Here is a 27,300-nt window from a genome sequence, read left to right as displayed (position 1 = left end):
GCGCTCTGTCTCAATCAGGGGGCGTGGCCCTAGTTAGGGGGCGTGACTTGAGCGCAGCCCAAGGGCGAGGCCGCGGGTTCGAGTCCCGGCTCCGGCGGCGGCCATGGCTCGGCGCGCCGTGCTCTTCGACCTTGGCGGCGTGCTGCTCGGGCCGGGCCTGCAGCACTTCCTGAGCTCCTGCGAGCGCGAATGGGCTTTGCCCAGGTAGGGCACGGCTCGGCCCGGCACGGCTCGGCACGGCTGGGTGCGGCTCGGCCCGGCCCGGCTCGGAACGGCGGAACGCGCCCGCCCGCGCCGCGCTGAGGGCCCGCTCTGTCCGAGACACGCAAACACAAACAGTTGATTTTGTGGTTGGCGGCGCCGCCCGCGCGGGGTTTGCGGCCTCACCGCGAATTTGGGGTTTTGGGGGTGGGGGGGGTCAGGAATTTTGGGGGAAAAAATCAGGGAATTTGGGATTGCTGAGTGGATATAGGATGCGGGATGGGGTGGGGGTGCGGAGGGAAAAATTCCCAAAATTTTGGGAATTAATTACTGTTTGGGAATTACTATTTGGGAAATGATAATTTTGGCTATGGGGTGGTGAAGGATCCTGGGAAGGATATAGGATGTGGGGTTTGGAGGGGAGCATTCCCAAAATTTTGGGAATTACTGCTTGGGAATTGCTATTTGGGAATTACTATTTGGGAATTACTGTTCAGGAATTATTACTATTTGGGAATTACTGTTTGGGAATTACTATTTGGGAAATAATAATTTTGGCTATGGGTGGTGAAGGATCCTGGGAAGGATATAGGATGCGGGGTTTGGAGGGGAAAATTCCCAAAATTTTAGGAATTAGTATTTGGGAAATGATAATTTTGGCTATGGGGTGGTGAAGGATCCTGGGAAGGATATGGGATGCAGGATTTGGAGGGGAAAATTCCCAAAATTTTGGGAATTAGTATTTGGGAAATGATAATTTTGGCTATGGGGTGGTGAAGGGAATCCTGGGAAAAGGGAGGACAGCAGTGCCTGAATCCCACAAGGAGCCCAGAATTCCATCGGGAATCTTGGCAGAGGCGGCTGATTAATTAATAATTAACCCAACCAATTAATCATCAAGCCCATCCCCGCCAGGAATAGAACCGGAAAATCCCGAAACGCCGGATCCCCGCTGAACCCTCTGTCCCAATAAAATCGGGATTTGGTGATCCCAAAAGTTCCCCAGCAGGTTTTCCCTGCTGGAATCCGCAGCTTGGAAAACCCGCAGGGAGTTAGGGAGGAAATAAAATCTTAACCAACAAACCTCGGGATAATAAATTCCCAAAAAATGAGGACACCCGGCCGTTTTTTCCGTGATTAAAGAAGCGATGGGAGCGGAAAGAGCCAATTTTATTTCGGATTTTTGGGGATTTATTGCTCCAGGGATTCGTTCCCATCGATCCCGGCAGCCGCTGGGTGACAGGAATGGTCGTTTTCCCTGAGTTACGATTCCCAAAATTCCCTCGGTCATCGCCTTCTCCCGCTCATCCCTGGCAGGATTCCCGGCGGGAATAAATCGCCTCGGGAATGATGGATGGGGGATGGAGCTCTGTATCCCAAATTCCCCCAAAAAAAATCCGAATTTGGGTCTATCTCCTGCTTTTCCCGGCAGGAATTTCCTGCGGGACGCGATGTTTTCCGGCGGATCCGAGAGCCCTTATTCCAAAGCCATGAGGGGACAGATCACCTTGAGCCAGGTGAGAGGTTTTTTTTTGGGAATCAAAACCCCCAAAAAAATTCCTGGAGCTTCCCTCGGGATGGGGGAGGAGGCTCAGGCTCCGTTTTCCTGGGAATAATCCAAGGACGCGGCGAGGTTATCCGGGGAGAAGATCAGAGGGGATAAATCCCGCTGGGAATTTAATCAGCTCTGCCATAAAGACAATGAAAAGCTTTTCCATAAATATCCCGAGGAGAGGGAAGGACAATCTCCCATCCCAAGGAGAATTTTGGGAACAATTCCTGGAAAAGTCTCTGCCTGGACATTGGGAGGAAGTCACCATTCCCAGAGGGATCCAAATCCTCGTGGATGTGGCGCTTGGGGACGCGGATCCGCGACGGCCTCGGTGGCTTCCCGAGGTTTTTCCAGCCGGGATAATTCCCATATTCCGTGGCTTTTCCAGCTGGTCTCGGAGATGGAGAAGGGCTGCCGGCTCCAGGCCGCTTCCTTGGGAATCGCCATTCCCGGTGGGTTCTCCGCGGCTCGGCCCTTCCAGGAGCTGCAGGCCCAGGGCAGGATGGACGGGTGGATGCTGAGGGCAGCCGGGATCCTGCGGCGGAACGGTGGGAATGGGATGGTGGGAATGGTGGGAATGGAATTCTGGGATGGTGGGTCTGGAATGGTGGAATGGCAGGAATGGAATATCGGGAATGGTGGGTCTGGAATTCTGGGATGGTGGGTCTGGAATGGTGGGAATGGAATGGTGGGAATGGTGGGTGTGGAATTCTGGGAATGGCGGGGATGGAATGGTGGGAATGGTGGGTGTGGAATTCTGGGAATGGCGGGGATGGAATTCTGGGAATGGTGGGTCTGGAATGATGGGATGGTGGGAATGGAATGGTGGGAATGGTGGGAATGGAATATTGGGAATGGTGGGAATGGAATTCCAGGATGATGGGTCTGGAATGGTGGGAATGGAATGGTGGAATGGTGGGTCTGGAATGATGGGAATGGTGGGAATGGAATGGTAGGAAAGGTGGGTTAGGAATGGTGGGTCTGGAATGGTGGGAATGGTGGGAATGGAATGGTGGGAATGGAATTCTGGGAATGGTGGGAATGGAATACCGGGAATGGTGGGAATGGAATTCCAGGAATGGGGGGAATGGTGGGAATTGAATGGTGGGAATGGAATGGTAGGAAAGGTGGGTTAGGAATGGTGGGTCTGGAATGGTGGGAATGGTGGGAATGGAATTCTGGGAATGGTGGGAATGGAATGATGAGAATGGTGGGTCTGGAATGGTGGGTCAGGAATGGTGGAATGGTGGGTCTGGAATGGTGGAATGGTGGGTCTGGAATTCCAGGAATGGTGGGAATGGAATATCAGGAATGTGGGAATGGAATGGTGGGATGGTGGGTATGGAATTCCAGGAATGGGAGGAATGGAATGGTGGGAATGGTGGGTCTGGAATGGTGGAATGGAGGGAATGGAATATCAGGAATGGTGGGAATGGGATGGTGGGTCAGGAATGGTGAGTCTGGAATGGTGGGTCTGGAATGGTGGGAATGGTGGGTCTGGAATTCCGAGAATGGTGGGTCTGGAATTCTGGGAATGGTGGGATGGTGGGAAGGACAGGATGGGGAACGGGAGTGACCCCAGGGAGGTCCCATCATGAGGTCCTGGTTGGTCACACCATGAGGTCCTGGTTGTCACACCAGACGGTCCTAGTTAGTCACACCAGAAGATCCTGGGTGGTTTCAGTGCCAGGTCCTGTCTGGTCACACCATGAGGTCCTGCTTGGTCACACCACAAGGTCCTGGTCAGTTCCATGTCAAGGTCCTGGGTGGTTCCACCACAAGGTCCTGGTTGGTCACAGCACCAGGTCCTGGTAGGTTCCACCACAGGGTCTGGGTTGGTCACACCATGAGGTCCTAGTTGGTCACAGCACCAGGTCGTGGTTGGTCACATCAGAAGGTCCTGGTTGGTCACACCATGGAATCCTGGTTGGTCACACCACAAGGTCCTGGTTGGTCCCAGGGTGGGGCTGGGGTTGGGCACATCATGAGGTCCTGGTTGGTCACACCAGAAGGTTCTTGATGGTCCCACCATGAGGTCCTGATTGGTTACACCACAGGGTCCTGGTTGGTCACACCACAAGGTCTTGGTTAGTCACACCACAAGGTCCTGGTTGGTCACAGCACCAGGTCCTGGTAGGTTCCACCACCGTGTCTGGGTGGGTGACACCATGAGGTCCTGGTTGTCACACCAGAAGGTCCTGGGTGGTTCCAGTGCCAGGTCCTGGTTGGTCACACCAGAAGGTCCTGTTTGGTCACACCATGAAGTCCTGGTTGGTCACAGCACCAGGTCCTGGTTGGTCACACCATGAGGTCCTGGTCATTCCCACCCTAAGGTCCTGGTCATTCCCACCAGGATCTGGATCAATCCCACCATGAGGTCCTTCCCGGTCCATCCCACCAGCTCCACCCTCAACATCTCCACATTCCCAACCTCCAGCTCAATCCCACCGGGAATGTCACCCCTGGAAGTCCAAACTCCTGCTGACCATCAGCTGTTCTCCTCCTGGGAATCCTGAGAATCCCAGAGAAATCCTCAAAACCAGGAATTTCGGGATGACAACATCTCCACACCACAGATGGTGGAGGAGAGGAGGGCAAATCCAGCACCCTGCAATGGGAATTCCGGCATTTTTCCCGGGATTTTCCCAGGAAAAATTCCAACATTTTCCCCAGGATTCAAGACCTGCGTCCTGACCAACAACTGGGTGGACGACAGCGACGGGAGGTTCCTGACGGCCGCGCTCCTGGAGAAGCTCCGGCGCCACTTCGACCTGGTGCTGGAATCCTGCCGGCTCGGGATGAGGAAACCGGATCCCGGGATTTACTCCTACGCCCTGCAAGCGCTGCAGGCCAAGCCGCAGGAGGTGCCAAATCCCAAAAAAAACCAGGGAATGGGGGATTTTTCCAATCCCAGAAATTCTTGATTGAATCTTTGGATATTCCTGGGATTGGGAAGCCACAGGAAGTTCCACAATCCCAAAAATCCTGGGAATGGGGGATTTTTCCATCCCACAAATCCTTGGATGCTCCTAGGGATGTGGAGCCACAGGAGGTTCCACAATCCCAAAAAAACAGGGAATGGGGGATTTTTCCATCCCAGAAATTCTTGGATTTTCTCGGGATGTGAAAACATTGGCAGTGCCACCACATCCCCCAAAAAATAGGGAATGGAGGATTTTTCCATCCCAGAAATTCTTGGATGTTCCCAGGGATGTGGAGCCTCAGGAGGTGCCACAATCCCAAAAATCTGGGAAATGGAAGGTTTTTCCAATCCCAGAAATTCTTGATTGAATCTTTGGATATTCCTGGGATTGGGAAGCCACAGGAGGTTCCACAATCCCAAAAATCCAGGGAATGGGGGATTTTTCCATCCCAGAAATCCTTGGATGTTCCTGGGATTGGGAAGCCTCAGGAGGTGTCACATTCCAAAAAATAGGGAATGGAAATTTCTTCCAATCCCACAAATCCTTGGTTGAATCATTGGATGTTCCCAGGGATGTGGAGCTGCAGGAGATGACACAATCCCAAAAATCCTGGGAATTTCGGATTTCTCCATCTCACAAATCCTTGGATGTTCCCAGAGACGTGGAGCCCCTGGAGATTCCACAATCCCAAAAAACCAGGGAGTCTAGGATTTTTCCAATCCCACAAATGCTTCGTTGAACCCTTGGATATTCCTGGGATTGGGAAGCCACAGGAGGTTCCACAATCCCAAAAATCCCGGGAATTTAGGATTTTTCCAATCCCACAAATCCTTCGTTGAACCCTTGGATATTCCTGGGATTGGGAAGCCACAGGAGGTTCCACAATCCCAAAAATCCCGGGAATTTCGGGCTCCTCCAGCCATCGGATACAGCCCTGGGCTGTTCCCGGGGATTTGGATCCACAGGAGGTTCCACAATCCCAAAAATCCCAGGGAATTTAGGATTTTTCCAATCCCACAAATCCTTCGTTGAACCCTTGGATTTTCCTGGGATTGGAAGCCACAGGAGGTTCCACAATCCCAAAAATCCTGGGAATTTCGGGTTCCTCCAGCCGTCGGATGCAGCCCTGGGCTGTTCCCAGGGATGTGGATCCACAGGAGGTTCCACAATCCCAAAAATCCTGGGAATTTTGGGCTCCTCCATCCATCGGATGCAGCCCTGGGCTGTTCCCGGTGTTTTTTCCAGGCGATCCTCCTGGATGACCTCGGGGAGAACCTGAAGCCGGCGCGGGAGATGGGAATGGCGACCATCCTGGTCCGGGATTCCGACTCCGCCCTGAGGGAGCTGCAGGAGCTCTCCGGAGTGCAGGTGTGGAATTCCCGGAATTCCCGGAATGCTGGGAATTCTGGGAATTCCGGGAGATTCCAGCGGGGTTTGTCGCATTCCGAAGGGTTGGGATTGAGGGCTTGGAGGTCCATCCCGATCCAAAGCGGTGTGGAATTCCGTGATTCCCGGAGAGCTGGGAATCCCAAGAACTCCGGGATGATCCCAAATGCCGGGAATGTCCGGGAGATCTTGGAATTCCTGGAATCCATGGTCACCTCGGCATTCCCGGATTCGGGAATTCCGTGTTCAATCCCATCCCGGAAAAGGGACGGAGCTAATTCCTCTTAGGAGAGGGAGAGGGGAAGGAAGATTCCCACAAATTCCATGGATTCCCTGGAAAGGATGGGATCAGAACTCCCAGCTCGGCAGCATCCAGATGGGATATCCCATGGAATTCCCATGGAAGTCTGGGAGTTGATTCCACGCTCCTCATCCCGCAGCTCCTGAGGCCGGAGGAGCCGCTGCCGACGCCGTGTGATCCGTCCCAGCTCGCGCACGGATACGTCTCCATCCGCGTACGGAACCGCCTCGGGAACGTGGGATCGGGAATGCCGGGGATCCCAGGCTGGGATGGGCCGGGAGAGGAGCTGGGAGAGGGATGGGGAGGTGCTCCGTGCTTTGGGAATTCTCCGGGAGTTCCAGGGGCTCCGGAATTCCAGGATGGAGGGAGTGGTGAGCTCTGGAATTCCAGGCTGGAATGGCTGGAGTTGTGAGCTCTGGAATTCTGGGTTGGAGTGGATAGTGGGCTCTGGAATTCCAGGTTCTGGGCTCTGGAATTCCAGGCTGGAGGGAGCAGAAAGCTTTGGAATGTTGACCTGGAGAGGGTGCTGGGCTCTGGAATTCTGGGATGGAGAAGGTAGTGGAATTCCAGGAATTCCAGGCTGGAAGTGGGTGGAGTTCAAGGCTCTGGAATTCTGGGTTGGAGTGGATGGTGGGCTCTGGAATTCCATGCTGGAGGGAGCAGAAAGCTTTGGAATATTGACCTGGAGAGGGTTGTGGGCTCTGGAATTCTAGGATGGAGAGGGTGGTGGGCTCTGGAATTCCAGGTTCTGGGCTCTGGAATTCCAAGCTGGAGGGAGTAGAAAGCTTTGTAATATTGACCTGGAGAGGGTGATGGGCACCAGAATTCCAGGTGCTGGGCTCCAGAATTCCATCTTGGAATGGTTGCTGGGCTCTGGAATTCCAGGCTGGAATGGTTGCTGAGCTCTGGAATTCCATCCTGGAATGGGCACTGGGCTTTGGAATTCCATCCCGGAATGGTCGCTGAGCTCTGGAATTCCAGGCTGGAATGGTCGCTGAGCTCTGGAATTCCATCCTGGAATGGTTGCTGAGCTCTGGAATTCCATCCTGGAATGGCTGCTGGGCTCTGGAATTCTGTTTCCTGGGGATTCCCAGTTCCCCCTCCGGATCCGAGCGGAATTCCCGTTTTTCCAGCCGGGAGTCCAGCTGCACTTCGTGGAGCTCGGCCAAGGCCCCGCGGTCCTGCTGTGCCACGGCTTCCCGGAATCCTGGCTCTCCTGGCGCTTCCAGGTGACGGGAAAACGCCGGGAATTCGGGATGGCGGCGCCGCCCGGGACGCCGGGGTGGGATTCCCGGGAATCTCGGGATCCTCTGGAAGGTGCCATCCCGTCCCTCCGTCCCAGATCCCGGCGCTGGCCGACGCCGGATTCCGGGTGATGGCGCTGGAGATGAAGGGATACGGGGAATCCACGGCGCCGCCCGGTGAGCCGGGAATTCCGGGGTGGGGTGGGTTGGGATAATTAATCCCGGGGCAGGAGAGGATTGTGGGAATCTTCTGCCATTGCTGGATGGGGGATCCAGTGGGATTTGGGAATGGGGGAATCCTATGGGATTGGGGAATGGGGGATTGTGTGGGATTTGGGGATGGAGGAATCCTGTGGGATTTGGGAATGGAGGAATTCAGTGGGATTTGGCAATGGGGGAATCCTGTGGGATTGGGGAATGGGGGAATCCTGTGGGATTTGGGAATGGAGGAATTCAGTGGGATTTGAGGATCCTGTGGGATTTGGGAATGGGAGAATCCTATGGGATTTGGGAATCTGTGGGATTTGGGAATGGGGAAATCCCCTGGGATTTTGGGATCCTGTGGGATTTGGGGATCCAGTGGGATTTGGGAATGAGGAGATCCCTTGGGATTTGGGAATTCTATGGGATTTGGGACATTGGGAAATCCAATGGGATTTGGGAATGGGGAAATCCTCTGGGATTTTGGGAATCCTATGGGATTTGGGAATGGGGAAATCCTGTGGGATTTTGGGAAGCCTATGGGATTTGGGAATGGGGAAATCCTATGGGATTTGGGAATGGAGAAATCCTATAGGATTTGAGGATCCCGTGAAATTTGGGGATGGGGAAATCCTTTGGGATTTGGGGATCCTGTGGGGTTTGGGGATTCTAGGAGATTTGGGAATGGGAGAATCCTATGGGATTTGGGAATCTGTGGGATTTGGGAATGGAGAAATCCTATAGGATTTGAGGATCCTGTGAAATTTGGGGATGGGGAAATCCTTTGGGATTTGGGGATCCTGTGGGATTTGGGGATGAGGAAATCCTATGGGATTTGGGAATGGAGGAATCCTGTGGGATTTTGGGAAGCCTATGGGATTTGGGATCTGGGGAAATCCTGTGGGATTTGGTAATTGAGGAATCCTATGGGATTCGGGGATCTGGTGGGATTTGGGGAATGGGAGAATCCTATGGGATTTAGGGATTCTATGGGATTTTGGGATCCAGTGGGATTTGGGAATGGGGAAATCCTCTGGGATTTGGGAATGGGGAAATCCTGTGGAATTTGGGGATCCTGTGGGATTTTGGGAATGGAGAAATCCTATGGGATTTCAGAATGGGGGAATCCTTTGGGATTTGGAGATCCTGTGGGGTTTGGGAATGGGAGAATCCTATAGGATTTGGGGATCCTGTAGGATTTGGGAGTGGGGAAATCCTATGGGATTCGGGGATCCTATGGGATTTGGGGATCCTGAGGGATTTGGGGAATTTGGGATTTCCCCCTCCTGGGTTGAATATGGGAATAGATCCATGGGGAAAAAAAAAAACCCAAAAACCCCATGGAATTGTTTTCCTGGCAGATATCCCGGAATATTCCCAGGAGCAGATCTGCAAGGTGAGCAGGAATTTCTGGGAAATGGGATGGATGGGATAACGGGATCCCAAAAATCGGGATCTGATCCCAATTTCCCTTCCTTTTCCCAGGATTTGGTGACTTTCTTGGATAAACTGGTGAGGAGATTTCCCTGGATTTGGGGTTGGTTTTTTTGGGAATTGTTGGGATTTATCCCATTGGATTCCCTTTTTCCTCCTCCATCCCATTCCTGGGAATAATTCCCAAAATTCCTGGGAAGAATTCCCAAAATTCCTGGAATTCCCAAAATTCCTGGGAATTCTTCAGGAGGAATTTTAGGGATGGGAATTTCCATCCTGGATTTTTGTGGGATGAATCCAACCTGGGATGGATTTAGATCTCATTCTGGTTCTGTGGGTGGAACTGGAAAAATGGGAAAAAATGGGGGAAAAATGGGGAAAATGGGGGAAAATGGGGGAAAAATAGAAAAAATTAGGGAAATTAGGGAAAAAAACACCAGAAAAAAGCAGAGAAAAAAGGAGGAAAAAACAGGAAAAAAGGGAAATCAGGGAAAAAAAACAGGGAAAAAAGAGGGAAATTAGGGAAAAAAAAACCAGGAAAAAAAGGAGGGAAATGGGAAAAAAGGAGGAAAAAACAGGGAAAAAAGAGGGAAATTAGGGGAAATAAAAACAGGGGGAAAAGGGGGGAAAAAGGAGGAAAAAAAAGAGGAAATGGGGGAAAGGAGGAAAAATAGGAGAAAAAATAATTAAAAATGGGGAGAAAATGAGAGAAAAAAAGGGGGAGGAAAGAGGAAAATGAGGGGAAAAAAAGGGAGGAAAAAACCAGAAAAAAGGGAAATTAGGAAAAAAAGAACAGGAAAAAAGAGGGAAATGAGGGGAAAAAAATCCCCAAAAATAGGGAAATTAGGGGGAAAAAACAGAAAAGAGGGAAAATTAGGGGAAAACAAACAGGAAAAAAAGGGAAATTAGGGGGAAAACCCCGGAAAATAGGGAAATTAGGGGGGAAAAAACAGGGAAAAAAGGGAAAATTAGGGAAAAAACCAGGAAAAAAGAGGGAAATTAGGGGAAAAAAAACCCAGAAAAATAGGGAAATTGGGGGAAAAACAGGAAAAAAATAGGGAAATTAGGGAAAAAACCAGAAAAAAGGGGAAAATTAGGAAAAAAATAAAGGAAAAAGAGGGAAAATTAGGGAAAAAAACCCCAGAAAAATAGGGAAATTAGGGGAAAAAAACAGGAAAAAGAGGGAAAATTAGGGAAAAAAATCCCCAAAAATGGGGAAATTAGGGAAAATAAGACAGAAAAAAAATAGGGAAATTAGGGGGAAAAACCCCAAAAATAGGGAAATTAGGGGAAATAAAATAGGAAAAAGAGGGAAAATTAGGGGAAAAAAAACCAGAAAAAAATAGGGAAATTAGGGGAAAAAAAACAGGAAAAAGAGGGAAAATTAGGGAAAAAAAAAACATGAAAAAGAGGGAAAATTAGGGAAAAAAACCCAGAAAAAAATAGGGAAATTAGGGAAAAAAACCAGGAAAAAAAGGGAAATTAGGGGAAAAAACCCAGAAAAAAAAAGGAAATTAGGGAAAAATACATAAAAAAGAAGGAAAACTAGGGGAAAAAACATGAAAAAGAGGGAAAATTAGGAAAAAAACCCCAAAAATAGGGAAATTAGGGAAAAAAACCAGGAAAAAAATGGGAAATGAGGGAAAAAAGGCGGAAAAGCTGGAAAAGGTTTTATTTTCCGTAGGGAATTCCGCAGGTTGTGCTGGTTGGTCACGACTGGGGAGGAGCTGTGGCTTGGAATATGGCTTTGTTCTACCCTGAGCGCCTCAGGTGGGGCTGGGAATGGTCTGGAATGTTCTGGAATGTTCTGGGATATTCCGGAATATTCTGGAATATTCTGGGAATATCTCGGGAATATTTTGGGAATATCCTGGGAATGTCCTGGGAATGTCCTGGAATATCCTGGAAATGTCCTGGAATATTTTGGGAATATTTTTAGAATATTTTGGGAATATTTTGGAATATTTTGGGAATATCTTGGGAAAATTTTGGGAATATCCTGGGAATTTATTGGGAATATCTCTGGAGTATCTCTGGAATATTTTGGGAATGTTTTGGGAATATTTTGGGAATATTTTGGGAATATCCTGGAATATTTTGGGAATATTTTGGGAATATCTCGGGAATGTCCTGGGAATGTCCTGGAATATTTCGGGAATATCCTGGGAATTTATTGGAATATTTTGGGAATATTTTGGAAATATCTTGGGAATATCTTGGGAATATTTTGGGAATTTATTGGAAATATCTCTGGAATGTCTCTGGAATATTTTGGAAATGTTTTGGGAATATTTTGGGAATATATTGGAATATTTTGGGAATATCCTGGGAATTTATTGGAAATATCTCTGGAATATCTCTGGAATATCTCTGGAATATTTTGGGAATATCTTGGGAATATCTTGGGAATATCCTGGAATAATTTTGGAATATCCTGGGAATATCCTATAATATCATGGGAATATTCTGGAAATGCTTTGGGAATATATTGGGAATAACCTGGAATATTTTGGGAATATTTTGGGAATATTTTGGAAATATCTTGGGAATATCTTGGGAAAATCCAAAAATTTTTGGAATATTTTGGGAATATCCTGGGATATCCTGGGAATGTCCTGGAATATCTGGGAATATTTTGGGAATATTTGGGAATATCTTGGGAATATCCTGGGAATTTATTGGGAATATCTCTGGAATATCTCTGGAATGTTTTGGGAATATTTTGGGAATATCTTGGGAATATCCTGGGAATGTCCTGGGAATGTCTCTGGAATATTTTGGGAATATTTTGGGAATATTTTGGGAATATCCTGGGAATTTATTGGGATATTTTGGGAATATTTTGGGAATATTTTGGAAATATTTTGGGAATATCTTGGGAATATTTTGGGAATATCATGGGAATTTATTTGGAATATCTCTGGAGTATCTCTGGAATATTTTGGGAATGTTTTGGGAATATCTTGGGAATATCTTGGGAATATCCTGGAATATTTTGGGAATATTTTGGGAATATTTTGGGAATATGTTGGGAATATATTGGGATATCTTGGGAATATCATGGGAATTTATTTGGAATATCTCTGGAATATCTCTGGAATATTTTGGGAATGTTTTGGGAATATTTTTAGAATATCTTGGGAATATTTTGGGAATATTTTGGGAATTTATTGGGATATTTTGGGAATATTTTGGGAATATTTTGGGAATATCTTGGGAATATCTTGGGAAAATCCAAAAATTTTTGGAATATTTTGGGAATATCCTGGGATACCCTGGGACTGTCCTGGAATATCTGGGAATATTTTGGGAATATCTCTAGAATATTTTGGGAATATCCTGAGAATATTTTGGGAATATCTTGGGAATGTCTTGGGGATATCCCACAATATCCTGGAATGTCCTGGAATATCCTGGGAATATCTTGGGAATATTTTGGGAATTTATTGGAATATTTTGGGAATATTTTGGAAATATCTTGGGAATATCTCTGGAATATTTTGGGAATATCCTGGGAATATTTTGGGAATATTTTGGGAATATTCTGGGATATCCTGGAATATTTTGGGAATGTTTTGGGAATATCCTGGGAATGTCCTGGGAATGTCTCTGGAATATCCTGGGAATATCCTGGGAATTTATTGGAATATCTTGGGAATATTTTGGGAATATTTTGGGAATATCCTGGAATATTTTGGGAATATTTTGGGAATATTCTGGAATATTTTGGGAATGTTTTGGGAATATTTTGGAATATTTTGGGAATATTTGGGGAATATTTTTAGAATATTTTTAGAATATTTTGGGAATATTTTGGGAATATCCTAGGATATTTTGGGAATATCCTGGGAATTTATTGGAATATTTTGGGAATATCTTGGGAATATCCTGGAATATTTTGGGAATATTTTCAGAATATTTTGGGAATATCTTGGGAATGTCCTGGGAATGTCCTGGGAATATCCTGGAATATCTTGGGAACATTTTGGGAATTTCCTGGGAATGTCCTGGAATATCTTGGGAATATCTTGGGAATATTCTGGAATATCCTGGTGAATATCTCTGGAATATTTTGGGAGTATTTTTGGAATATTTTGGGAATTCCCATGATCTCCCGGCGCTCCCAGAGCGGTGGCCTCTCTGAACACGCCGTACCGCCCTGCCGATCCCAGCGCGGACATCGTGGACAAGTTGGAATCTCATCCCGCCTTCCACTACCAGCTCTACTTCCAGCAGCCGGTCAGAATTCCCGGGTTTTTCCCGGATTTTTTGTGGGATCCCGGATTTTTTTGGGATCCCGGATGTTTCGGGGTGATTCCCGGTTTTCCGTAGGGAGTGGCGGAGGCGGAGCTGGAGAAGGATGTGGGGAGAACGCTGAGGATCCTGATCCGATCCGCGCGGAGGGAGGTGAGCCGGCGGGGTGTGGGGTTTTGGGATTATGGGATTGTGGGATTGTGGGATTGTGGGATTATGGGATTGTGGGATTATGGGGTTGTGGGATAATGGGATAGTGGGATAATGGGATTGTGGGATAATGGGATAATGGCATAATGGGATGGGATATTGGGATTGTGGGAAAATGGGATAATGGGATGATGGGATAATGGGATGATGGGATGGGATAGGATTGGGATAATGGGATTGTAAATGGGATAACGGGATAATGGGATAATGGGATAATGGAATGGAATGGGATGGGATAATGGGATAATGGGATAATGGGATGGGATATTGGGATAATGGGATATTGGGATAATGGGATAATGGGATAATGAGATAATGGGATAGTGGGATGGGATATTGGGATAATGGGATAATGGGATAATGGAGTAATGGGATAATGGAGTAATGGGATAATGGAGTAATGGGATAATGGGATAATGAAATGGGATGGGATGGGATTGGGATTGTATATGGGATAATGGGATAATGGATAATGGGAAAATGGGATAATGGGATAATGGGATAATGGGATAATGGGATAATGGGATTGGGATTGGAAATGGGATGGGATAATGGGAAAATGGGATAATGGGAAAATGGGATAATGGGATGGGATAATGGGATTGTAAATGGGATAATGGGATAATGGGATAATGGGATAATGGGATGGGATTGTGGGATAATGGGATAATGGGATAATGGGATAATGGGATGGAATGGGATGGGATAATGGGATAATGGCATAATGGGATAATGCCATAATGGGATAATGGCATAATGGGATAGTGGGATGGGATAATGGGATTGGGATTGTAAATGGAATGGGATAATGGGATTGAGTGGGATTACAATTGGGATTGGGATTGTAAATGGGATGGGAAAATGGGATAATGAGATAGTGGGATAATAGGATAATGGGATGTGGTGGGATAATGCAATGGGATGGGATTGTAAATGGGATGATGAGATAATGGGATGGAATGGGATTGGGATTGTAAATGGGATGGGATAATGGGATAATGGGATTGTGGGGTGGGATGGCATGATAGGAAATGGGATGATTGGATAATGGGATGGAGTGGGATTGGGATTGAGATTGGGATTGGATAATGGGAAAATGGGATAATGGGAAAATGGGAAAATGGGATAATGGGATAATGGGATAATGGGATGGAATGGGATGGGATAATGGCATAATGGGATAATGGGATGGGATTGTGGGATAATGGGATACTGGGATGGGATGATGGGATGGGAATGGGATTGGGATTGTATATGGGATAATGGGATAATGGGATGGAATGGGATTGTGGGATAATGGGATAACGGGGTGGGGTGGGATTGGGAATGTAAATGGGATAATGGGATAATGGGATAATGGGATAATGGGATAATGGGATAATGGGATAATGAAATGGGATGGGATGGGATTGGGATTGTATATGGGATAATGGATAATGGGATAATGGGATTGGGATTGGAAATGGGATGGGAAAATGGGAAAATGGGATGATGGGATGATGGGATAATGGGATTGGGATTGGAAATGGGATAATGGGATAATGGGATAATGGGATAATGGGATTGTGGGATAATGGGATAATGGGATAATGGGATTGGTATAATGGGATGATGGGATAATGGGATGGGATTGGGATAATGGGATGGAATGGGATAATGGGATGGAGTGGGATTTGGATTGGGATTGGGATTGGGATTGTAAATGGGATGGGATGGGAAAATGGGATAATGGGATGATGGGATGATGGGAGGGGATTGGAATGGGATTGGGATTGTAAATGGGATGATGGAAAATGGGATAATGGGATAATGGGATGTGGTGGGATAATGGGATAATGGGATAATGGGATAATGGGATGGAGTAGGATTGGGATTGGGATTGGGATTGTAAACGGGATGGGATGGGATACTGGGATAATGGGATAATGGGGTGATGGGGTGATGGGATAATGGGATAACGGGATCCCAAAAGAATCAAAAATCCCAGAGCAGTTTTGGGGCATCCCATGGGGACCCTCAGCCCTGGGCTATCCTGGATTCCATCTTTTCCTTCCTTTTCCTGGGATTCCTGTGTTTGGCTCTGTTATCCTGGGATCCCAAATCCCTTGGGATGCAGAAATTCCCAGCAATTCCTAGATCTGTTATCCTGGGTTTCATTCCTGGTTCCCAAATCCCTTGGGATGCAGAAATTCCCATCAATTCCCATCAATTCCCATCAATTCCCATCAATTCCCAGTAATTCCCATCAATTCCCATCAATAATTCCCATCAATAATTCCCAGCAATTCCCATCTCTGTTCTCCAGTGTTCCCCAATCCCTTGGGATGCAGAAATTCCCGGGAATTCCCAGATCTCTTATCCCGGGTTTCATTCCTGGTTCCCAAATCCCTTGGGATGCAGAAATTCCCAGTAATTCCCATCAATTCCCATCAATTCCCATCAAAATTCCCATCAATTCCTAGCAATTCCCATCAATTCCCATCAATTCCCATCAATAATTCCCATCAATTCCCATCAATTCCCATCAATTCCCATCAATTCCCATCAATTAATTCCCATCAATAATTCCCATCAATTCCCATCAATTCCCATCAAATCCCATCCATAATTCCCATCCATTCCCAGCAATTCCCATCAATTCCCATCAATTAATTCCCATCAATAATTCCCATCAATTCCCATCAATTCCCAACAATTCCCATCAATTAATTCCCATAAATTCCCATCAACAATTCCCATCAATAGTTCCCATCATCAATTCCCATCAATTCCCATCCATTCCCATCAATTCCCATCAATTCTCATCAATAATTCCCATCAATAATTCCCATCAATAATTCCCATCAATAATTCCCATCAATTAATTCCCATCAATAATTCCCATTAATTCCCATCAACAATTCCCATCAATAATTCCCATCAATTAATTCCCATCAATAATTCCCATCAATTAATTCCCAGCAATTCCCATCAATAATTCCCATCAACAATTCCCAATTCCCATCAATTAATTCCCATCAATAATTCCCATCAATTAATTCCCATCAATTAATTCCCATCAATTAATTCCCATCAATTCCCATCAATTCCCATCAATTCCCATCAATAATTCCCATCAATTCCCATCAATAATTCCCATCAATTAATTCCCATCAATTAATTCCCATCAATTAATTCCCATCAATTCCCATCAATTAATTAATTCCCATCAATAATTCCCATCTCTGTTCTCCTGGGATCCCCAATCCCTTGGGATGCAGAAATTCCCAATTCCCAGGAAGGGTTGGATCCCAAATTCCCGGGAATTCCGGGATCCCTCCGGATCCATCCTTCCCCTCGTTCTCTCTCCCCGCAGGATCGACTTCCTGGCAGCCCCAACTTCCATGGGGTCAGGGAGAGAGGTGGGGAATGCTGCCGGAATGGGGGAAAACGCTGGGATTTGGGATTTGGGGAAATCCTATGGGATTTGGGAATGGGGGATCCTGTGGGATTTGGGATTTAGGGATCCTGTGGGATTTGGGATTTAGGGATCCTGTGGGATTTGGGGATGGGGAAATCCTATGGGATTTGGGAATGTGGAAATCCTATAGGATTTGGGATTTGGGGAAATCCTATGGGATTTTGGGATCCAGTAGGAATTGGGGGTGGGAAGGGATCCTGTGGGATTTGGGAATGGGGGATCCGGTGGGATTTGGGGGATTTGGGATCCTGTGGGTTTTGGGAATTTGGTGGGATTTGGGGGGTACTGGAGAATGGGGGATCCTGTGGGATTTGGGTATCCTTTGGGATTTGGGATTTAGGGGATGTGGGGATCCTGTGGGATTTGGGGATCCTGTGGGATTTGGGGATTTGGTATTTAGGGGATGTGAAGATCCTGTGGGATTAGGGGATCCTGTGGGATTCGGGGATGGGGAACTCCTATGGGATTTAGGGAATGGGGAGATCCTATGGGATTTGGGGGATTTGGGGGATTTGGCATCCAATAGGAATTGGGGGTGGGAAGGGATCCTGTGGGATTTGGGGATTTGGGGGATACTGGAGAATGGGGAATCCAGGGGATTTAGGGATCCTGTGGGATTTGGGGATCCTATGGGATTTGGGGGATTTGGGATCCAGTAGGAATTGGGGATGGGAAGGGATCCTGTGGGATTTGGGGGATACTGGAGAATGGGGAATCCTGTGGGATTTGGGGGATTTGGGATTTAGGGGATGTGGGGATCCTGTGGGATTTGGGGATTTGGTGGGATTTGGGGGATACTGGAGAATGGGGAATCCTGTGGGATTTGGGGGATGGGGGGATCCCATGGGATTGAGGGGTTCAGAGGGATTTGGGAATGGGGAAATCCTATGGGATTTGGGGATCCTGTAGGATCTGGGAATGGGGTGATCCTGTGGGATTTGGGATCGTGTGGGATTTGGGGATGGAGGATGCTGTGGGATTTGGGATCCTGTGGGATTTGGGATCCTGTGGGATTTGGGGAATGGGGGATTTCCGACAGATCTGGGGAACCCTTTGGGATTTGGGACCTCCTGAGGGATTTGGGGGATTCTGTAGGATTTGGGCGATGCTGAGGCATGAAGGAATATTTTGGGATATGGGATTTTGGGATCTTGGGGGACGATCCCGACGGATTTGGGGGCAAATCCCAATTTGGGGCGGAATTCCCCGCGGGAAATCCCAAACTCTCCCTGCAGGGGGTCTCCTGGTGGGATTCCCGGAAAACCCCCCGGAGAGCAGCATCCTTCCCCTCCCCGAGCTGCAGCACTACATCCAGAGCTTCCGCAGAGCCGGATTCAGGTGGGATCCAGGAAAAAAACCCCAAATCCCACCCTGTTCCCGTTCCAAAGGGGATTTCCGGGATAATCCCGGGAATTCCCGGAATTCCTGCATTCCCAGGGGTCCTCTGAACTGGTACCGGAACTTGAGGAGCAACTGGAGATGGGCTCTGAGCGCCAGGGAGAGGAAGGTGGGAATTCTGGGAGCCTGAGCTGCATTCCCGGGATTTTGGGATCGGGATTTAGGGATTTGGGGAGCTCTGTTCCTTTGGGATTGCTGGTTTTCCCGGTGACTCCGTGGAATATTCCTTTGGGATCACTCTGTTCCTTTGGGATCACTGGTTTTCCCTATGGATTCCCTTTGGATTCCCCAGTTTCCCTCTGGATTCCCGAAATTCCCCTCTGGATTCCCGGAATTCCCCTCTGGATTCCCAAAATTCCCCTCTGGATCCCCCAAAATCCCCTCTGGATTCCTGAAATTCCCCTCTGGATCCCCGAAATTCCCTCTGGATCCCCTAAATCCCCTCTGGATTCCCAAAATTCCCCTCTGGATCCCCTCTGGATCCCCCAAATCCTGTTTTCCCCCTTTGGATCCTCCAAATTCCATCTGGATCTCCTAAATTCCCTCTGGATCTCCCAAATTACCTCTGGATTCCCGAAATTCCTCTCTGGATCCCCCAAATCCCCTCAGGATCCCCTCTGGAGTATCCAAATCCCATTTTCCCCCTTTGGATCCTCCAAACTCCCTCTGGATCCCCCAATTTCCATCTGGATCCCCCAAATCCCCTCTGGATCTCCTCTGGGTCCCCCAAATCCCATTTTCCCCCTCTGGATCTCCCAAATCCCCTCTGGATACCCTAAATTCCCTGTGGTTCCCCCAAATTCCCATTGGATCCCCTCTGAAGTATCCAAATCCCATTTGTCTCCTCTGGATCCCCAGAATTCCCCTTGGATCCCTTAAAATCCCCTCTGGATCCCCCAAATCCCTGCAGGATCCCTCAAATCTCCTTGGGATTCCCTCTGGATTATCCAAATCCCATTTTCACCCTCTGGATCCCCAAATTTCCCTATGGATACCCTCTGGATTATCCAAATCTTGTTTTTCCTTCTGGATTCCCCAAATCCCCTCTGGATCCCCCAAATCCCATTTGTCCTCTCTGGACTGCATCCAGATCCCCCAAATCCCCTCTGGATATCCTAAATTCCTTCTGGATCCCTCAAATTCCCTCCAGATCACCCAAAATCCCTCTGGATCCCCTCGGGATTATCCAAATCCTGTTTGTCTCCTCGGGATTCCCCAGATTCCCTCTGAATTCCCTAAATTCCTTTCTGGATCTCCCAAATTTCCTTCTGGATCCTCCAAATCCCCTCGGGATTCCCCAGATTTCTCTCCAAATCCCATTCGCATCCCCAAATCCCTTTGGGATCCCCCAATTTCCATCTGGATCCCTCAAATCCCCTCAGGATCTCCCAAATTTCTCTCCAAATCCCCTCAGGATCTCCCAAATTCCCTCCGAATCCCCCAGATTCCCTCTGGATATCCTAAATTCCTTCTGGATCCCCCAATTTCCATCTAGATCCCCCAAATCCTCTCAGGTTCCCCCAAATTTCTCTCCAAATCCCCTCAGGATCCCCGAATCCCTTTGGGATCCCCCAAATTCCCTCTGGATCTCCCAAATTTCTCTCCAAATCCCATTGGCTCCCCCAAATTCCCTCTGGATATCCCAATTTCCATCTGGATTCCCCAAATCCCCTCCAAATACCCCAAATCCCTTTGGGATCTCCCAAATCCCCTCAGGATCCCCCAAATCCCCATTGGGATCCCCCAATTCCCTCTGGATCTCCCAAATTCCCTCCGAATCCCTCAAATCCCCTCTGGATATCCTAAACTCCCTCTGGATCCCCTAATTTCCATCTGGATCCCCCAAATCCTCTCAGGTTCCCCCAAATTTCTCTCCTAATCCCTTCTGGATCCCCCAAATCCCTTTGGGATCCCCCAAATTCCCCTCAGGATCCCCCAAATTCCCCTCTGGATCTCCGAAATCCTCTCCGAATCCCCCAAATCCCCTCTGGATATCCTAAATCCCCTTTGGGATCCCCCAAATTCCCTTTGGGATCCCCCAATTTCCATCTGGATCCCCGAAATCCTCTCAGGTTCCCCCAATTTTCTCTCCAAATCCCCTCTGGATTTCCCAAATTCCCTCTGGATACCCTAAATTCCTTCTGGTTCCCCCAAATTCCCTTTGGATCCCCCAAATCCTCTCAGGTTCCCCCAAATTTCTCTCCAAATCCCCTCAGGATCCCCCAAATCCCTGTGGGATCCCCCAAATTCCCTGTGGATCCCCCAAATCCCATTTTTCCCCTCTGGATCACTCGTTTTCCCTATGGATCCCCTCCGGATCCCCCAAATCCCCTCTGGATACCCTAAATTCCCTTTGGATCCCATCTGGATTATCCAAATCCCATTTTCCCCCTTTGGGATCTCCCAAATCCCATTGGGATTCCCAAATTCCCGTTGGGATCCCCCAAATCCCTTTGGGATTTCCCAAATCCCCTCAGGATCCCCCAAATCCCTTTGGATCCCCCAAATCCCCTCTGGGATCCCCCAAATCCCGTTGGGATCCCCAAATTCCCGTTGGGATCCCCAAATTCCCGCTGGGATCCCCAAATTCCCGTTGGGATCTCCATCCCGTGTCTCTCCCGGCAGATCCGGATCCCGGCGCTGCTGCTGACAGCCGGCAAGGATCCCGTGCTGCACCCCAACCTCAGCAAGGGCATGGAGACCTGGGTGAGCCGGGAATGCGGGAATTCGGGAATTCTGGGAAAATATGGGGATTCGGGAAAATCTGGGGATTCGGGAAAATGTGGGAAAAATGTGGGGATTTCAGGGAAAATCTGGGAATTCCAGGAAAATGTGGGAAAATATGGGAATTCGGGAAAATGTGGGAAAATCTGGGAATTCCGGGAAAATGTGGGAATTTGGGAAAATGTGGGAAAGATGGGAATTCCAGGAAAATGTGGGAATTTCAGGAAAATGTGGGAAAATATGGGAATTTGGGAAAATGTGGGAAATCTGGGAATTCGGGAAAATGTGGGGATTCCGGGAAAGATGGGGATTTGGGGAAATCTGGAAAATCTGGGAATTTGGGAAAATCTGGGAATTCCAGGAAAATGTGGGGAAATCTGTGAATTTGGGAAAATCTGGGAATTCGGGAAAATGTGGGAAAATATGGGATTTTGGGAAAATGTGGGAATTCCAGGAAAAGATGCGGATTTGGGGAAATCTGGGGATTCCAGGAAAATCTGGGGATTTGGGGAAAGATCTGGGAATTCGGGAAAATGCGGGGATTCCGGGAAAAGATGGGAATTCTGGGAAAATATGGGAATTTGGGGAAAATATGGGGATTCTGGGAAAATCTGGGAATTCTGGGAAATCTGGGGATTTTGGGAAAATCTGCGGATTCTTGGAAAGTCTGGGAATTTGGGAAAAATGTTGGAATGGGGGGAATGAAAGGAAAAGGTGGGAATTCCCTGGGAAAGTGGGAAAAATCTGGGAATTTCTGGTCCCACAAGAACAGCAGGAATGAAAGGAAAAATTGGGAATTCCCTGGGAATAAAGCAAAAGCTGGGAATTCCCTGGGAAAGAAGGGAAATCTGGGAATTCTCTGGAAAAGTTGGGAAAAAAATCTGGGAATTTCTGTTCCCACAAGAACAGAAGGCATGAAAGGAAAAGTTGGGAATTCTCTGGGAAAGTGGGGAAATCTGGGAATTCCCTGGGAAAGAAGGGAAATCTGGGAATGAAGGGAAATCTGGGAATGAAGGAAAATCTGGGAATTCCCTGGGAATGAAGGGAAATCTGGGAATTCCCCGGGAATTCTCCCATCCCAATCCATCTCCTCTTCCATGCTCTCCTTCCCCAGGTCCCGCGGCTGCACAGGGAGCACATCCAGGACTGTGGGCACTGGACGCAGATGGAGAGGTGGGAATTCCCGGAATTCCCGGAAAAACGGGATTTTCCTGGAATTCCCGGGGATTTCGGCTTCCACGTTTTTCCCCAGGAAATCGGGATTTGCTGCATTCCTGGGAATTCTGAGTCGCAGATTCCTGGGAATTCCATCTTCAATCCCATCTCCATCCCTTTTCCCTGAAAATCAGGATTTTCCAGGAATTCCGACTCCCAAATCCCTGGGAATTCTCCCATCCCAGCTCCAATCCTTCCCCCGAAAACTGGGAATTCCTGCATTCCTGGGAATTCTGGGAATTCCCATCTCCCTGGAATTCCCAGAATTCCCACATTCCCAGGAATTCCATCTCCAATCCCATCTCCATCCCTTTTCCCTGAAAACCAGGATTTTCCAGGAATTCCAGCTCCCAAATTCCTGGGAATTCTCCAATCCCATCTCCATCCTTTTTTCCCGAAAATCAGGATTTTCCAGGAATTTCCCGGGGAAATTTCCCGGGAATTCCAACCCCCACATTCCCGGGAATTCTGGGAATTCCCATCTCCATCCTTTTCCCTAAAAACCAGGATTCCTCACATTCCTGGGAATTCTGACTCCCATATTCCCAGAAATTCTGGCTCCAATCCCAGCCCAATCCCTTCTCCTGAAAATCAGGATTTTCCAGGAATTCCAGCTCCCAAATTCCTGGGAATTCTCCCATCCCAGCTCTAATCCTTCTCCCGAAAACTGGGAATTCCTGCATTCCTGGGAATTCCATCTCCAATCCCATCTCCATCCCTTTTTCCCGAAAATCAGGGTTTTCCAGGAATTTCCCCGGGAAATTTCCCGGGAATTCCAACCCCCACATTCCCGGGAATTCTCTCTCTCCGCAGACCAGCCGAGGTGAACAGAATCCTGCTGGAATGGCTGGAAAAGCTTCCTCCGGATCCTCCTTTTCTCAGGAATTCCAAGCTGTGATCCGGAAGCTTCTCCCGGGAATTTCCCCAGATCCGGAATTGTTGGATTTGTGCCTTTGGAATGGGATTTGTGGAATTTTTCCCCTTTGGAATTCCATTTCCTGCCTCGGAGTGGGAATTTTTTTTGGGATGGGAATCGGCGGGAAAAATTCCTGGGAAAAAGAGGCTCCTGGAGGTTATTTTTTTGTGGGAATTTTTTGGGATTTGGGGTCATGGGTTCCAATTCCAGAGGTTTTCCTGGAGAATTCTGGGATGTGGAAGTTGTAATGGGTTAATCGATAGTTGATAATCAATAGTTGATAATCAATAATTGATAATCAATAATTGATCAATAATCGATAATCGATAAATAAATAAGAATTAATTCTGTTCCTAAATGGCAGAAAAATAAATCCTGGAATTTTCCCGGCGCTTCCCTTTTCCATGGAATCCTTCACCCTTCTCCCCTCCGCCTTTTCCCGAAGAATTCCCGAAAAATTCCCAAAAAAATTCCCCAAAAAAATCCCAAAAATTCCCAAAAAATTCCCAAAAAATCCCAAAAAATTCCCAAAAAATTCCCCAAAAAAATTCCCAAAGAATTCCCAACCCTTTTCCCACCCCCAGGCTGGAGAATGGATCCAGAATCTCCCATTTCCCCTTCCCAAAATTCCGGTTTTTCCTCCGGAATTTGGCAGTTTTTCCATCTGGAATTCCCATTCCCGGTTTTTCCTGCCGGATTCATCCCGGAAAATCGGAGCCGGGTGGATTTTTTTGGGAAAAGCCGCAACTCCTGGGTTTAAATTCCCACATTTCTGGAGTTTTCCGTGGATTTGGTGTTTCTCTCCAGCTTTTTGGGAATTTTTGGGAAAAGGGGGAGGAGACTTTGGAATTGGGGTTTGGAGCTGGAAGGGAAAATCCAGGAGCAGCATTGCCGAGGGAATCGTGCTGGGAAAAGTGGGAATTGGGAATTGGGAATTGTTGGGAATTGGGAATTGGGAATTTGGACAGGAATTCCCTTGGGAATTGGGAATTGGGAATTGGGAATTGGGAAATGGGAATTGGGAATTGTTGGGAACTGGGAATTTGGACAGGAATTCCCTTGGGAATTGGGAATTGTTGGGAATTGTTGGGAACTGGGAATTGGGAATGGAATTCCATTGGGAATTGGGAATTGGGACAGAAATTCCAGTGGGAATTGGGAATTGGGAAATGGGAATTGGGAATTGTTGGGAATTGGGAATTGGGAACTGGGAATGGAATTCCCTTGGGAATTGGGAATTGGGAATTCAGAATTGTTGGGAATTGGGAATTGGGAATTTGGGACAGGAATTCCAGTGGGAATTGGGAAATGAGAACTGGGAATTGGGAAGTGGGAATTGGGAATTAGGACAGGAATTCCCTTGGGAATTGGGAATTGTTGGGAACTGGGAATTGGGAATTTGGGACAGGAATTCCAGTGGGAATTGGGAATTGGGAATTGTTGGGAATTGTTGGGAATTGTTGGGAATTGGGAGTTGGGAATTAGGAATTGGGACAGGAATTCCCTTGGAAATTGGGAAATGGGAATTGGGAATTGTTGGGAGTTGGGAATTAGGACAGGAATTCCCTTGGGAATTGGGAATTGGGAATTTGGGACAGGAATTCCAGTGGGAATTGGGAAATGGGAATTGTTGGGAAGTGGGAATTGGGAATGGAATTCCATTGGGAATTTGGACAGGAATTCCACTGGGAAATGGGAATTGGGAATTGTTGGGAATTAGGAATTGGGAATTTGGACAGGAATTCCAGTGGGAATTTATGGGAATTGGGAATTAGGAATTGGGACAGGAATTCCATTGGGAATTGGGAAGAGTTGGGAATTGGGAATTTGGGACAGGAATTCCATCAGGAATTGGGAATTGGGAATTGTTGGGAATTAGGACAGGAATTCCATTGGGAATTGGGAACTGTGAATTGGGAATTGGGAAATGGGAACTGGGAATTGTTGGGAATTGGGAATTGTTGGGAATTGGGACAGGAATTCCATTGGGAATTGGGAAATGGAAATTGGGGATTGGAATAGTTGGGAATTGGGAATTCCCTTGGGAAATGGGAATTGCGAATTGGGAATTGGGATTGGATAAAGGGATTGGGATTGGAAGCTGGGAGTGTGGGATTGGGAATTGTGAAAATGTGGGATTTGGGATCTGGGAATGTGGGATTAGGATTTTGGAAAATATGGGGTTGGGAATGAGGGATTTGGATCAGGGAAAATGTGGGATTGGGAGCTGGGAATGCATTGGGATTTGGGAATTCCTGAGATTTGGGAATTCCTCAGGATTTGGGAATTCCTCAGCTGGGAACATTTTGGGAACTGGGAATGCTCTGAGAATTTGGGATTTCCTGAGATTTGGGAATGCATCAGAAATTTGGGAATTCCTCAGATTTTGGGAATTCCTCAGCTGGGAATGCTTTGGGAATTTGGGATTTCCTGGGATTTGGGAACACACTGGGATTTAGGAATGCATCAGAAATTTGGGAATTCCTTGGGATTTGGGAATTCCTCAGCTGGGAACGTTTTGGGAACTGGGAACTCTCTGGGAATTTGGGATTTCCTGGGATTTGGGAACACATTGGGATTGAGGAACACATTGGAAATTTGGGAATTCCTTGGGATTTGGGAATTCCTCAGGATTTGGGAACTCCTCAGCTGGGAACATTTTGGGAACTGGGAATGCTCTGGGAATTTGGGATTTCCTGGGATTTGGGAATTCATTGGAAATTTGGGAATTCCTCGGGATTTGGGAAATCCTCAGCTGGGAACATTTTGGGAATTTGGGATTTCCTGAGATTTGGGAATTCATTGGAAATTTGGGAATGAATTGGAAATTTGGGAATTCCTTGGGATTTGGGAATTCCTTGGGATTTGGGAATTCCTCAGCTGGGAACGTTCTGGGAATTTGGGATTTTCTGTGATTTGGGAATTCATTGGGGATTTGGGAATAGAGTGTGTGAGAAACCAGGAATTCTCCGGGAATTTGGGAATTCCTGAGCTGGGAATGCTCTGGGAATTTGGGATTTCCTGAGATTTGGGAATTCATTGGGGATTTGGGAATGCATTGGAAATTTGGGTATTCCTTGGGATTTGGGAATTTTCTGGGATTTGGGAATTCCTCAGCTGGGAACGTTTTGGGAATTTGGGATTTCCTGAGATTTGGGAATGCATGAAAATTTGGGAATTCCTCAGATTTTGGGAATAGAGTTTGTTAGAAACCAGGAATGCTCTGGGAATTTGGGAATTCATTGGAAATTTGGGGATGCATCAGAAATCCGGGAATTCCTTAGGAATGAGCCAAAATCCCGGGAATTGGGATCCCTGCAGCCCCTCCCCCTCCCCGCCGTTAATGGATAATCCCAAGGAATTTTTTGGGATCAATTCCTGACCTTTGGCCACCTCTGGGAGCCTCAGGAATGTCAGGAGATTATCCCTGGATTTGCTCCGAGTTTCGGGATGGGCAAGAGGGCAAAAACCTTGGAAAAAAACTTGGAAAAATCGTGGAAAAATCGTGGGGAAATTGTGGAAAAATGTGGGAAAAATGTGGAAAAAATAATGGAAAAAACGTGGAAAAATAATGGAAAAATGTGGGAAAATCATGGGAAAAACGTGGAAAAAATGTGGAAAAAATCATGGAAAAAATCATGGGGAAAAAGTGGGAAAATAATGGAAAAAATGTGGAAAAAATGTGGGAAAAAACGTGGGAAAAATGTGGGAAAAAACGTGGAAAAAACGTGGAAAAAACGTGGAAAAAATAATGGAAAAAACGTGGAAAAAATGTGGGAAAAACCATGGAAAAATGTGGGAAAAATCATGGGAGAAACATGGAAAAAACCGTGGAAAAAAACATGGAAAAAATGTGGAAAAATAATGGAAAAACCGTGGA

At 47.3% G+C, this 27,300-nt stretch overlaps 1 protein-coding gene and 1 long non-coding RNA gene across 3 annotated transcripts; both read left to right on the top strand.

Annotated features, from left to right (window-relative positions):
- Positions 1-36: 36 nt before the first annotated feature.
- LOC146422055 (bifunctional epoxide hydrolase 2-like) lies at positions 37-23,778 on the top strand. Of its 2 annotated transcripts, XM_085046754.1 has the most exons (19): positions 37-204; positions 1,634-1,718; positions 2,142-2,301; positions 4,427-4,617; positions 5,923-6,045; positions 6,504-6,578; positions 7,498-7,593; positions 7,707-7,785; positions 9,171-9,205; positions 9,295-9,321; positions 10,928-11,013; positions 13,371-13,482; positions 13,576-13,650; positions 17,063-17,108; positions 18,403-18,505; positions 18,605-18,674; positions 21,191-21,271; positions 22,404-22,462; positions 23,318-23,778. In XM_085046754.1, exons 1-19 carry the CDS (start codon positions 104-106, stop codon positions 23,400-23,402), a joined length of 1,689 nt encoding a protein of 562 aa, XP_084902880.1. In that variant the 5' UTR covers positions 37-103; the 3' UTR covers positions 23,403-23,778. The 2 variants fall into 2 exon arrangements, 1 of the variants encoding a protein (XP_084902880.1); XR_014848404.1 differs by lacking the exons at positions 17,063-17,108; positions 22,404-22,462; positions 23,318-23,778 and having other exon boundaries at positions 38-204; positions 21,191-21,265.
- LOC146422056 (uncharacterized) lies at positions 3,208-4,226 on the top strand. Its single transcript, XR_014848405.1, has 3 exons — positions 3,208-3,604; positions 3,743-3,903; positions 3,949-4,226. It is a non-coding gene; the product is annotated as an uncharacterized LOC146422056 (long non-coding RNA).
- Positions 23,779-27,300: the final 3,522 nt, after the last annotated feature.

This window comes from Lichenostomus cassidix, unplaced genomic scaffold, assembly GCF_008360975.1.
Source record: "Lichenostomus cassidix isolate B80296 unplaced genomic scaffold, HeHo_3.0 HiC_scaffold_528, whole genome shotgun sequence".
In the NCBI taxonomy this organism is placed as follows: domain Eukaryota; kingdom Metazoa; phylum Chordata; class Aves; order Passeriformes; family Meliphagidae; genus Lichenostomus; species Lichenostomus cassidix.
Note: the sequence above shows the minus strand (reverse complement) of the source record. Positions and strands in the feature narration are given on the sequence as shown.